This window comes from Garra rufa, chromosome 4, assembly GCF_049309525.1.
Source record: "Garra rufa chromosome 4, GarRuf1.0, whole genome shotgun sequence".
Classification (NCBI taxonomy): Eukaryota; Metazoa; Chordata; class Actinopteri; order Cypriniformes; family Cyprinidae; genus Garra; species Garra rufa.
The window spans coordinates 33252176-33266026 of NC_133364.1; the positions used below are offsets into that span (position 1 = coordinate 33252176).

The 13851-nt window shown below is 40.0% G+C and overlaps 1 protein-coding gene across 2 annotated transcripts; it reads left to right on the forward strand.

Moving 5' to 3' along the window:
- The first annotated feature begins 1115 nt into the window (after positions 1 to 1115).
- LOC141333861 (uncharacterized) lies at positions 1116 to 2715 on the forward strand. 2 transcript variants are annotated; one of them, XM_073839018.1, is made up of 3 exons: positions 1116 to 1200; positions 1595 to 2644; positions 2714 to 2715. In XM_073839018.1, coding segments are annotated over exons 1-3 (1137 nt in total). The 2 variants fall into 2 exon arrangements, with proteins under 2 accessions (XP_073695119.1, XP_073695118.1); XM_073839017.1 differs by lacking the exon at positions 2714 to 2715 and having other exon boundaries at positions 1595 to 2652.
- Positions 2716 to 13851: the final 11136 nt, after the last annotated feature.

A 13851-nucleotide genomic window follows, 5' to 3' on the forward strand; every position in this document is an offset into this window, starting at 1 on the left:
TCTTCCTTCAGTATAACACCTACACCGTTTCTCTTACCATCTACACCATGATAGAACAGTTTAAACCCACCTCCAATGTTCCTGTCCTTATTCCCTTTCCACCTGGTCTCCTGAACACACAACATATCTACCTTTCTCCGCTCCATCATGTCAGCTAACTCTCTTCCTTTACCAGTCATAGTCCCAACATTTATAGTACCCCCTCTGATATTCTCTCTCCCACACTTCTCCTTCCCCTGCCGTCTCTGTAGACGTCTCCACCCTCTCCTTTTCCTCCTTTGGCCAACAGTAGCCCAATTTCCACCAGTACCCTGTCGGCTAACCGTACCTGTGGCGGATATTGTTAACCCGGGCCTCGACCGATCCGGTATGAAATTCCGATTAGTGATCCGCATATTTGATTTGGCATGTTTTACGCTGGATGCCCTTCCTAACGCAACCCTCCCCATTTTTCTGGGCTTGGGACCGGCACTAAGAATGCACTGGCTTGTGCAACCCTAATAGCTGAGTTAGACAGACCAAACAAAGACCAATTTTCAATGTCGATTTTTGGCCTAAAAGAAGTCAATGACGGGCCGACTTGATTTAGCCCAAAAAACGACGTCTAAATGACGTCTGGTGCTGGGTGGGAAAGGTGCGTCTCGTTTTGTTCCCCATTTGAGAATCAGTACCTTGTAAAAGTAACCCAAATCATCTGAACCGAATATTATAAATAATAGCACTCGAATCGGTGCACACCGACGACAGACGTTGCAGTTTGTTTGTAAAAGTTGTCATTACACTTTTTCATTAAAGTGATCTATGTAAAAATAATTTAATGCCAAATATAAATCATAAATACCTAATGTTAACTTAATTAAATACGTAAGTTAATATTATTTGTATAATTTGTATGTATATTTTAATCAGATCATTTAAATTCATCAACTATCACTCTGACTGACTCCACATTACCAGTGCACTGATTACTGAACTAGTGAGCTAATTGAGACACAACTCAGATATTTAGATTTCAGTCATTTAAAAAAAAAATACTTTTTGTTAATTATTCTCATCTTAAAAAGGACAAAATCCTGGTGAAGCAGCTGAGATCCATGTGACACACTATTGTAAAGATGCCATTTATTAAAGAGGAGAGTGAAGACATGAAGATTGAAGAAACATTGAGAGTCAAACATGAAGATACTGAGGAACAAACAGGTTAGTTTCATTCTCAAAGCTGATCTAATTAATTGAATCCTTAAAATTTCCAACTCTACAGAAATAAATGATTTTTATAAAGAATATCATAAACTGTAAAACTTTCTTAGTTTGCTCTGAATCAACAGGTGCTTGTTGACTCGTTCAGTGATTAAATCAAGTTGGTTGTATTTCCTGAATATTTCAGTGTAGCCTGGCAACTTGTAACTTGTGCACTTTGCGCATAGAAAGACTGAAACGGCTGAATTTGGCAAATGCTGTGGCCAGTAACTGTTTATTCTCTGCAGTCAGTCCTCCAGACTAAGATCATGCAGACAGTGGTCAGTCTGACTAGTAAGTGCTCTAGCTTCTGCATTAAACTGGCGTTAACTTTTCTTTGTCTCTTTCACCTCAGATCTGATGACACTGAAAGAGGAGCATCAAGAACTGAATGAAATGAAAGAGGAAGATCAAAATGGAAAACATTTTGATATCAAAATGGAAGAAAAATCAATTAGTTGCCCACAGACTGAAAATCTGTCCTCACCAAAGAAAGATCAAAGCACACAGCTTTTCCCACACACCAATGCCCACAGGAGAATTCACACTGGAGAGAAGCCTTTCACCTGCGAACAGTGTGTAAAGAGTTTCACGCTTAAAAGAAACCTAAAAACTCACATGAGAATTCACACTGGAGAGAAGCCTTTCACCTGCAAACAGTGTGGAAAGAGTTTTACGAATAAAGCACACCTAAAAACTCACATGAGAGTTCACACTGGAGAGAAGCCTTTCACCTGCGAACAGTGTGGAAAGAGTTTTACGAATAAAGCACACCTAAAAACTCACATGAGAGTTCACACTGGAGAGAAGCCTTTCACCTGCAAACAGTGTGGACAAATGTTCAGTCGACAAGAAAGCTTTAACGGCCACATGAGAATTCACACTGGAGAGAAGCCTTTCACCTGCGAACTGTGTGGAAAGAGTTTCACGATTAAAAGAAACCTATACACTCACATGAGAGTTCACACTGGAGAGAAGCCTTTCACCTGCCCTCAGTGTGGGAAGAGTTTCACGATTAAAATAAACCTAAAAACTCACATGAGAGTTCACACTGGAGAGAAGCCTTTCACCTGCAAACAGTGTGGAAAGTGTTTTACGAATAAAGCAAACCTAAAAATTCACATGATAATTCACACTGGAGAGAAGCCTTTCACCTGCAAACAGTGTGGAAAGTGTTTTACACTTAGAGCAAACCTAAAGACTCACATGAGAGTTCACACTGGAGAGAAGCCTTTCACCTGCCCTCAGTGTGGGAAGAGTTTCACACACAAAGCAAACCTAACCTCTCACCTGAGAATTCACACTGGAGAGAAGCTTTTCACCTGCCCTCAGTGTGGGAAGAGTTTCACACAGAGTGTAACCCTAACTAGACACATGAAGATTCACTCAAAAGAAAGAATGAAATGTCATTAGTGTGAAAGGAGTCTCACAGACATGAATGACCTTGAGAATCATGTAGTAAATCACATCAGAGGAATGTCTTTCATGTGCAAACACTGTGGAAAAAGCTTCTCAAGCAAAGACAACCTCAAGATTCACATGAGAATTCACACTGGAGAGAAACATTACAAGTGTTTGCAGTGTGAGAAGAGTTTCCCATATCACAGCAGCATGAAACATCATTTGAAAACTCATTCTGGGTGATGAGGTTTAGAAAAAGGGTTAATTTCCACCTTGATCTTGTCCATTCATTCTGGAAGACAATTCAAGTTCAATTTTACACTTATAGATAAGTAAAAAATATAATAAGAAAGTCATAGCAAGGCCAGTAAATGGCATGAATAATGTTAATTGTTGTGAAATGTCAACCACCTACTTTGCAAAAAAAACTGTTATCCAACTTTTATTCTTCACGTTTTTTTAAATAAATACAGCAATAAAACATACTACAGATGGAAATGGGCTCCAGCTAATTTACTTCACAATTTAATTAAAGCTCTCCCTCTTCTGTACAATGCTGTCAGATCCAAATATGGTAATTTCCTTTTTATCAGCAACCAATCGTGAAAGTAAAAGAGGGGATTTAACTCTAAATGCGCAATCTCATTGGCTGAAGATAATTTCTGACAATGTGATTCGCTCAGAATCGTCACATGGTATGCTTTGACGCTTCCTTGTTTGGTTTAGCTTTCCGCGGGATCTTTTGAGTGAATGAATGAAAATGACTTCGCGTCAGTCATCGAAAAGAGTACAACAGTTGTCACTTGCAAGGGGGAAAAGGAAAATTAGTGTTGGATTACCCAGTGAAATGCCTTCGGGAAGCGCATCTGAACGTAAGCTGTCGGTGGGAAACCAGGGTGGTTTAGATATAAGCCAATCTATAAACAAAGTGCACTCTACACAACAGTGGCTGCTTGTTCATGTTGCGCGACTGAATAAGCTCATTGGTGATTTAACTTGTCCGAATTGTGGTATGTCAGGGCTAAAAATTAATATAGATCCACAGAATCAAGGGTTCTGCAGCAGTTTATTGCTCGAGTGCTGTCTGTGTAAAGATGACAAGTACCGCAGGAGCGTGTACACGTCTACGCGACTTCGCGATGAGTCCAGAAACGACGTCGCATTTGATGTGAATGTGCGAATGGTCCTCTTGGCACACAAGTTAGGATTGGGATATGCAGCTCTCAGAAAAATCAGCAAGGTGTTTTGGCTCCCTGGCCTTCACCTTAACCCTCTGGGGTCTGATGGTGTTTTGGGGCCCTGAAGAAGTTTTGACATGCCCTGACATTTATGCTTTTTTCAGTATCTTAAAAATATATGGATGGACCAAATCTGATTATATTGTAATCAGCACAAATTGGGCTACAATAATATGTAAGCAACATGAATGTACATGTTTGTGTTTTTGAGAAAACAACGTTTATGCGTGCTTGGTGAAAAACAAAATTTTTGAAGTCACTGAAATAAAGTCATGAAACACATACAGAATATTTGTTCACAAGACTTTTGAGAACTGGACGTGTTAGGCTAGAGTTTTTTCTATCAAATGATGAAAATCATCTCGTTCACTTGTTCACACAAAACAGTATATTGATTTAAATTTTTGAAGACACTTTTTGTTTAGAATGGCTGTATGCGAGAAGACGTGAATCATCATGAATAATGCTGTGATTCACACCTGAGAAGACAAAGACCTGCATAATGAGCCGCATAATGAGTTATTCAGTCAGAAGTTTGAGGGAATTAAGGAAAGAATGAAGGAGGATGTAAGGACAAAATATGTTTGTAGCTTATTTTGAATATATTGATTTATCACGCAAAATAACTTGAGATTCACTTGTTAACTTCTTTAACATCTGTAGTGTGTACAGTGCTCTCAGGAAAACAGTTTGAGGAGACTCAAGTAAATGTCAGCAGGATTCATGTGTTGAGCAGGTTTCCGATCACTAAAAACAACAAAAACAAAACATCTGTGAGCATGTTAATATCAGGAGCATCATACTATATATATATATATATATATATATATATATATTATGATTTTGTAGTCATAGACTCACACATTTGTACTAACGTAAAAAGGACATTTTATATCTGAGAAACTAATAATATTTGTTTATCGCGTTAAACATCCATTCGAGAACACAGTATTACTAATACATATTGTCTAAACATACACTCAGTGTAAACCATCATATTACATCCTATTGTTGTAAGATACATTAATAACTAAATAAATAATATGATCTTATAGTCATAACTATAAGCATGCTTTGTGTATATTATACAATACAAAGAAACTAGGCCATATTATAACTGTTAAGCTTAAATGTGAACACTATAACCTTTATATTGCATCATTCTTTATTGTATAGACTATTAAAAATATCCTGGCATCGTGAGGCATTTAGACGCAGTGAAATGAAACGTACTTTATAATGTTTCACTTGCTGTAGTCAGGAACAATAGTTGGCAAAAAGTCTTAATTGGTAAAATGTGTGCACGTTCTGTCACAGTAATAACTAACAAGTAGGCTAATAAAAGAAAAAAAACGTAATCATGTAAATATCTCCTCTGCTGGATCGCCGCGGTGTTCATCTTCTGAAGTAAGTTTTATTCCTGAAAGGACTTACTTGAAAGAAGTGACAGAACTCCCTTTTTGTTTTCTTTATTTTGCAAAATCACAATGTTTTTTGTTTTTGTCAGTATATACAAATAAAAGTAGACCCCATGACAGAGTAATTGAAGTTCCTTTTGGGAAACTGCCCCAGGGCATTTTTCGACCCCAGGGGGTTTAACAATGCCAGCAAAACAGAAATTGAAAACAGATTAGCAGAGTATGATTTTACTACACTGCATGTAAAAAAGAAAAAGGAAACCCCCCTGAGAATAGGAACCACTCAGAACAAGTTTACAGGCCATGTTAAACAATTTAAACCTAAAACAGGGGAGCGGAAAATATAAAATTCTAGGTTTCAGAGTAGGCAGAATAACCAAAGTGGCCCTAGTCCTTTGAAATGGACTAATCAGAACTCTAAAAATTGGGATAAAGTAAAGCCCAGAGTACCAAATAAGACAGTGACACCTGCTAGGAATGATTACATCCCAGATGAAAAATGGGGACAAATGACTGCAGAAGAAAAGAAAAAGATCGTAGATAAAAGAAAAAAAAACACAGTTAGCATAAGGAAAGTGAGAAGAAATAAAGTGATAGAGCAAACACAGCAAAAACAGGAAGTAAAAACAGAGAAACAAACTTCAGATACAGAATAGGGTGAGGCAGGCCTATTGAAGCAGTAACTCTGTGACCCCAGAGTGATAGAAAGAAACATTCAATTATTTGTTGATTTAGCAGGTACTGAATACCTTATTGTCATGGTATTGAAGGTGGAAATAGCGCTGTTCATTCACAATCCCCACCTTCAAATCCTGCCGGTGTGGGAATTGAAACAGCATCCTTTGTGGGTTACAAGCCCTACAGCCATGGCATAATGGTAAGCATGGAAAATGATACAAGGTGCTGAAAACTTGCTAGCAGCTAAAGACCTTAAAAAGGTCTGATTGGCAGAAAGAATTGCAGAGAATAGAAGCAAATATTAAAGGGTCGGAATTAGCAAAAAGAGAACTAATGAATGCATTATGGAAAACCCCATATGGGAGGAGCAAAAATGATTGTGGTAAAGTCAGTGAGAAATATGCACACAACATTGAAGGAGACGTACATAAACAACAAAGACAATATCCCATTAATAAAGAAGGATGGGATGAATTTAACAATTAGAGAACATGTAGAACAGGGAATTATAAGAGAGGTAAAGGGAGCTATAACTAATAGTCCAATTCAGTTGGTATGAAAACCAGGTAACACATTTAGATTAGTGTCCAATTTTAAAGCCCTAAAGTGAACGACAAAACCAGACAGACTATATTTTATAAATGCAAGAGACATGGTTGAAAGAATTAGACATGGGAAGTATATTTCTAAAACATATTTAGCTAATGGTTTTTGGTCTGTACCTCTAGAAGAGAATTGGCAGGAAAAAACAAATATACGCAACAGTAAAAAGAGGAAGTCTAAATTGGGGAAGCGAGGCTAATGTAGCACTGCATATGAAATGACAATGCAACTTATTTTGTTGGAGATGAATTAGGAAATTGGTTAACCAAGAAACACATTGGAATGCAGAAAGCATTAAGTTATTCTCCTCAAAGCAATGGATTAGCTGAGAGATCCCTAGGAAAAATAGAATGGCTGAGAGCCAACTGCAACAACAGAGACTGGGACACACAAATTTTAGAGTAGGAACACAGTTAGTGAAAACGAATATACAGCATGAAAGAGACAGGCAAAATAGGACAATGGGAAATCCTGTTAGCCTAAAATGTAACAGACTATTTATTGGAGGAAACTGTTTAATTTGTGGATGTTTTGGAGAGCATATGTGGTGGGATGGCCCTGCTAAGGATAAACCAAAGTGCAAGAAAGATCTGAAAGTAAAGCTTCTAGAATCACCAAAGATTATGATAAATCAGTACAGTGAGCATCCAGGAGCTATAAAAGGAGTCCTGTTTGTTGTCTGCTAAGACTGCAGAATAAAGTATCCCAAGGTGGAGATAATAATGACTCGGAGAACAGGTGTATATGGACAGGTTGGAAATGGATAAAATACGAAGAATGCATTAGTGAAATAGGACAAGGTGAACTGCTGGTACAAGGGAACGCCATTGGCGAACCATGCTCTAAATGTCGTCTGTAACAAATCAAATGAGGGGAGTGACGTCACGGCCGGGTGACGTAAGCGACCAGGAAGTATAAAAGGACGTGCAGTGAAGCCAGCGTCAGCTACTGTCTGGAATTATGGCCCATGGACGCAGTGTCTCGTTACGGGACGCCTGCCATAAGAGCTTTAGAGGTGGCCATGCCTCAGGATAGAGTGGGCCTTAATCCCCAAAGGAGAGGGGAGGTTGGAGGACTCATAGGATGCAGAAATGGCATCAACAATCATCTGCTGATAGTGAGTTTAGAGGCTGGGAACCCCCTCTTAGAGGGACCATAACAGACAAACAGTTGATCTGGTTACGCCACTGGGAAGCTCTGTGGACAAAAGTGTCGAGTGCTTGCATAAACAGTTGTGCTTTTCCTGGTCTGGTTTCACAAATGGTTGAACTCGAGGCCTCAGCCTGAGAACACTGCGGAGGATTTTTTCCCTACTGAGAGGGGCGTGGTAGGCTGAAAGAGCTGCCACGTAGACCTTCAAGGTTATGCAATTTTTAAATAATTTTAAATGTTCTTAAATCTTCCGTTTTTATTGTTGTGATTATTATGATAAATTTTTTATGATTTTTATATTATGATTTTAATTCCTCTTATGTAAAACACTTTGAATTACTGTTGTGTATGAAATGTGCTATATATATAAACTTGCCTTGCCTTGCTAAGGTGAAGTGGGTTAACCCCGTAGAGAACCTAGCCTGCAGGAACTCCAGTACTGTACCAAACGGGCAGTAAACTGGGCCAAGCTGGTGTTCTCTACACCAAGAAGTGAAAAGCTTTCACTTCAGGGCATAAAGTTTCCTCGTAGAAGGAGCTCTGGATTGGAGGGTGGTCTTAGCAACCTCGGTCGAGAGACCAGAAGCTATGAGTTGTGCCTCCTCAGGGGCCACACCCATAGCTTCCACAACTCTGGACATGGGTTAAGAATAGTGTCCCCTGCTTGTGAGAGGAGGTCCCTCCTGACAGGAATCTCCCATGGAGCGCCATCGAGAAGGGATATATGGGTCAGAAAGCCATACTCGGGTTGGCCAGAATGGGGCTACTAGTAGTAGGCTGACTCCGTCCAGGCGAACTGTCTCCAGAACTGCTGGGAGCAGAGCGATCAGGGGAAAGGAGTACACACAAAGCCTCGACCATGTCTGTACCATGGCATCCAGTCCAAGAGGAGTTGGATGAGTCAGAGAGAACCAGAGGGGACATTACGATGTCTCCTGAGTCGTAAAGAGGTCCACCTGAGCCTGGCCAGATACTCTCCATGTCTGATTCACTACTTCGGGGTGAACCATCCATTTCCCAGGCCTCGGCCCTGCCTCGACAGGACGTCTGCTCCCAAATTCAGATGTCCATGGATGTGTACTGCTCTGAGTGAGAGGAGTTTTCCCTGGGACCATCTGGTATGCCAGCTTGTACAAGAGGCGTGAACTCAGACCCCCCTGGTGGTTGATGTAGTAGACCATCACATGGTGGTTTCTCAGGTTTCAGGGCCTGAAGACCACCACGGCCTGTAGCGCTGGCAGGGTTAGCTGGCAAGAATCCTGAGGGCCCTGGGGAGAGACCGACACTGTGTAATGTGGTGCACCCCGCTCTTCCCCTGGAGGGGCTGCGCTCAACGGCCCACAACCGTCAAGGCAAGGCAAGGCAAGGCAAGTTTATTTATATAGCACATTTCATACACAATGGTAATTCAAAGTGCTGTACATAAGAGGAATAGCATAAAAATCATAGTCATAAAAATTTAAAATAATAATCACACAAACAGAAGAAAATTTTAAATGATTTAAAAATTGATTTAAATTAATTAAAACAGTAGCACACTAACAACAATAAAAACAGAAAAATAGATTTTAAAATTAATTTGCACAGTAAAATGATTATACATAAAATAATGCAGTCTGTTCGGACGTAGCACAGTGCTCATTCAATAAATGCACAACTAAACAGGTGAGTTTTCAGTCTGCATTTAAATGTGGCTAATGTATTAGCACATCTGATCTCTTCTGGAAGCTGATTCCAACTGCAGGCGGCATAGTAGCTAAAAGCAGATTCCCCTTGTTTTGTGTGAACTCTTGATATTACTAACTGACTCGATCCTAGTGATCGGAGTTGTCTGTTAGGTTTGTATACAGTGAGCATATTTGCAATGTATGTAGGTCCTAGGCCATTGAGTGCTTTATAAACAAGTAAAAGTACTTTAAAATCTATCCTCAACATAACTGGTAGCCAGTGTTAGGACCTGAGGACTGGTGTAATATGCTCTGATTTTTTGGTTCTAGTCAGAATCCTGGCCGCAGTGTTCTGTATGAGCTGCAGCTGTCTAATGGTCTTCTTGGGAAGGCCAGTGAGGAGACCATTACAATAGTCCACCCTGCTGGTGATAAAGGCATGAACAAGTTTCTCCAAATCTTGACGGGAAACAAAACATCTAATTCTTGCAATGTTTTTGAGATGGTAGAATGCTGATTTAGTTACTGCTTTGACATGGCTACTGAAACTGAGGTCTGACTCCAGAATCACACCCAGATTCTTGACTTGATTTTTTGTTTTTTGACCCCTAGTGTCAAGGTACGCATTTACCTTATGAACTTCATCTTTGTTTCCAAATGCAATGACTTCCGTTTTCTCCTTGTTTAACTATAAAAAGTTTTGGCACATCCAACTGTTAATTTCATCAATGCATTGGCAGAGAGAGTCAATGGGGCAGTAGTCATTTGGCGATAAGGCTAGGTAAATCTGGGTATCATCTGCATAGCTGTGATATGCAATTTTCTTTCTCATTATTTGACTTAGTGAGAGCATATACAGGCTGAACAACAGCGGCGCTAGAATTGAGCCTTGTGGGACTCCGCATGTCATGGACGTCCACTTAGACTTATGTTCTCCTATACTCACATAATAGCCTCTCCCTTCTAAGTATGACCTGAACCAATTTAGAACCATCCCAGAAAGCCCGAACCAATGTTCCAGTCTATCTAAAAGAATGTTATGATCGACAGTGTCGAACGCAGCACTGAGATCTAGTAGTACCAGCACTGATATTTTGCCAGAATCTGAATTTAGGCGAATATCATTTATTATCTTTATGAGCGCTGTCTCTGTGCTATGATGTTGTCTGAGGCCAGATTGGAAATGGTCCAGGTATCCATTTGAGTTTATGCAGTGATTCAGCTGATTGAAAACAACCTTTTCTATAATCTTGCTTATGAAAGGAAGATTTGATATTGGTCTATAGTTGCTCAGTATGGTGTTATCAAGGTTTTTCTTTTTCAGAAGGGGCTTAACAGCTGCAGTTTTCAGGGAGTTTGGAAAAGTCCCAGAAAGAAGTGAGGTGTTCACCACTTCTAAAATATCTGCTTCTAAACAGTTAAGCACACTTTTGAAAAAAGATGTGGGAAGTGTGTCAAGGTGGCAGGTTGACAATTTGAGGTGCTGTACTGTTTCTTCCAAAATGTTGCTATCGATTTCTTCAAAAGTAGACATAATGACTTCTTTTTGAAATTGCGGTCGAAACTGTCTGATCTCTGCATAACTTGAGGGTGTGCTAATTGTCTTTCTGATATTATTGATCTTCTCAGAAAAGAAGGAAGCAAACTCATCGCACTTGCTGTCAGAGAGCAGTTCACTAGGGATCTTACTAGGGGGGTTTGTTAGTCTCTCAACTGTAGCAAACAGAGTGCGAGTGTTGTTTAAGTTGCTGTTTATAAGGTTCGAGAAGAATGTTTGTCTAGCTTTACCTAGTTCAACATTGAAAGCATGAAGGCTGTCTTTATAGATGCTATAGTGAATTTCAAGTTTTGTCTTCCGCCACATCCGCTCAGCTTTTCTGCATTGTCTATTCATACTCTGTACTGCTGTTGATTTTCTCCATGGTGATTTATTGCCAGTCATCTGTCTGATCTTCACAGGTGCAATGTCATCAATGACATTGTAACGGCTTTCCATTAAGCCGCTGCCGTTGATAATTAAGTGAGCAAGTTTAGAACGCGTACAAACAGAGTCCATGCAAGCGGAAATAGATGCAAACTAATGTCTCTTTATTTTTGTGCTCCAATAGCGATTGTCTCAAACAACTTGCTGTGAGTATTCCTTGTTGACAAATATTTACCATTAAAGTCCATACCTTGAAGACATTGAAAAGATCATAATCCAGCACTACACGCTACTCTGCTGTGCGGTCAAAAACTGTGTGCTTCCTAATTACCAACACACACACACCTGAGTCTTACAATGGTGCTACAATTATATTGTTTCACACTGCCACCCAGTGGCCAAGTAAAGTTTTACCATTAATGGCTCCAACACACCGGCCCCTTAATTGATTATGTCATAAAGACATAACAATTACAAATTCATACAAAAAAATGGAGCCTTGCATACCAACTCAAATTTTGTACCAAAGGTATAAGACAGTAAATTTAAACACCTTTTAGATTACAGCATGCCCTATTTAGTATGTTGCTTCTAATAGAAGACAGAGTTTATTAACTGGACGTTCCAAGGTGTTATATTTAGTTTGAACTTTTACTGAACGAACTAAACCTCTATTGTCTGGGTAAGTCTCCACAATTTTTCCAAGAAGCCATGAGCCACGTGGTGCAGTAGGATCAGCAATGATCACGATGTCTCCAACAGCAAGGTTTTTATGTTTCTTGTTCCATTTTCGTCGCTCTTGCAACAAGGGTAGGTATTCGCGTACCCACCTTTTCCAGAAGAGGTCCGAAATATATTGCACTTGTCTCCATCTCCTTTTGGCATACACATCAGACTGTTCAAACAAACCAGGTGGCAATGCAGGATTTCCCTTCATAAGCAGAAGGTGATTCGGTGTAAGAGCTTCCAAATCATTAGGATCATCGGACAGTTTAGAGATGGGTCGATCGTTCAAAATTGCTTCTGCTTCACACAAGACAGTTTGCAGTGCTTCATCATCCAAGGTTTGTTGTCGAATAACTGTACATAGAATTTGTTTCACCATTCGAATTATACGCTCCCATACTCCTCCATAATGAGAGCTTGAAGGTGGATTAAAATCCCAATGAATTCCCTTTTGCAATAAGGCCCTTTGAATCTTTTCGTTGTTTAATGCAACGAGTGCCTCTCTTAGCTCCCGCTCAGCGCCAATGAAATTTGTCCCATTATCCGACCTCATGTGAGAGACCTGTCCACGACGACAAACAAACCTACGCAAGGCATTGATGCATGAGTCCGTATCGAGTGAGTATGCCACTTCCAAATGGACAGCTCTACTTGCCATGCAAGTAAAGATTACTCCATAGCGTTTAACTTTACTTCGTCCCCTTTTTACTTCTATGGGGCCAAAAAAATCCACACCCACATTAGTAAAAGGTGGTAAATCAGGGGTGATCCTTTCTACTGGAAGGTCTGCCATCTTCTGTTCACCCAGCCTTCCCTTATAGCGTCTACAAATCACGCACTTGGAAATGATCTTTCTGGCAACAGAGTTGGCATTTGTAATCCAGTACTTACACCGAAGCTTGGAAAGCATCAGATTTCTGCCACCATGACACAGTTGTTCGTGAATGTCTCGAAGTATGAGATGTGACACATGCTGATCTTTTGATAACAAGATGGGATTTTTCCTTTCGCTTGGCATGGCTGACTTACAAAGTCTTCCTCCCACTAGCAGCAGACCATCACGCAACAGCGGATCCAAACTATAAACAGAACTGTTTCTTTTAACAACGCCTCCATCCATGATCACAGCAATTTCCTCTTGAAATTGTTCCTGTTGGCTGAAACAAATGATGCTAACTTCTGCCTTGTACAGATCCTCAACAGTTACATTTTGTCTGCCCAGAGATGCTTTAAATTCCTGTAATTTTGCATCTACAACAACACTGTCAATTTGCTCCAAAGACAACTGCAACTGCTGTCGTTTACGACTTAATTCTAGCAGAAGTTTCCGCAGTTTCAAAATCCAGGCCACTGCAACTTTAAGACGTTTCCAATCTGAGAAGTAATGAAGAAGTTTACTTGTAGCATTGTGTTCATTCTGCAAGATCACAACATTTACCTTTAACTCCTTTTTTACTTCAGGGTCATCATCAGTCAAAGTCGAATCACTTGGGAGGAACTGTCTGTCATTCGGCTTCCAGAGAAAACTGGGACCATCAATCCATCGCTTATTGCCCAGAAAAGATTCCACTTTCAACCCCCGGGATGCATCATCTGCAGGATTTTCTTTAGAGGGTACATATCTCCACTGTTGAGGTTGCGTTGTGTCTCTTATAGAAGACACTCTATTAGCGACAAAAGTATGAAACCGTTTGTCCTCGTTCTTAATGTAATTGAGGACAGTTGTACTATCAGTCCAAAAGACTGAATCTTCCAAAGGAAATTGCAACAACTTCTTCAACATGATGTCAACCTTGACTGCCAGG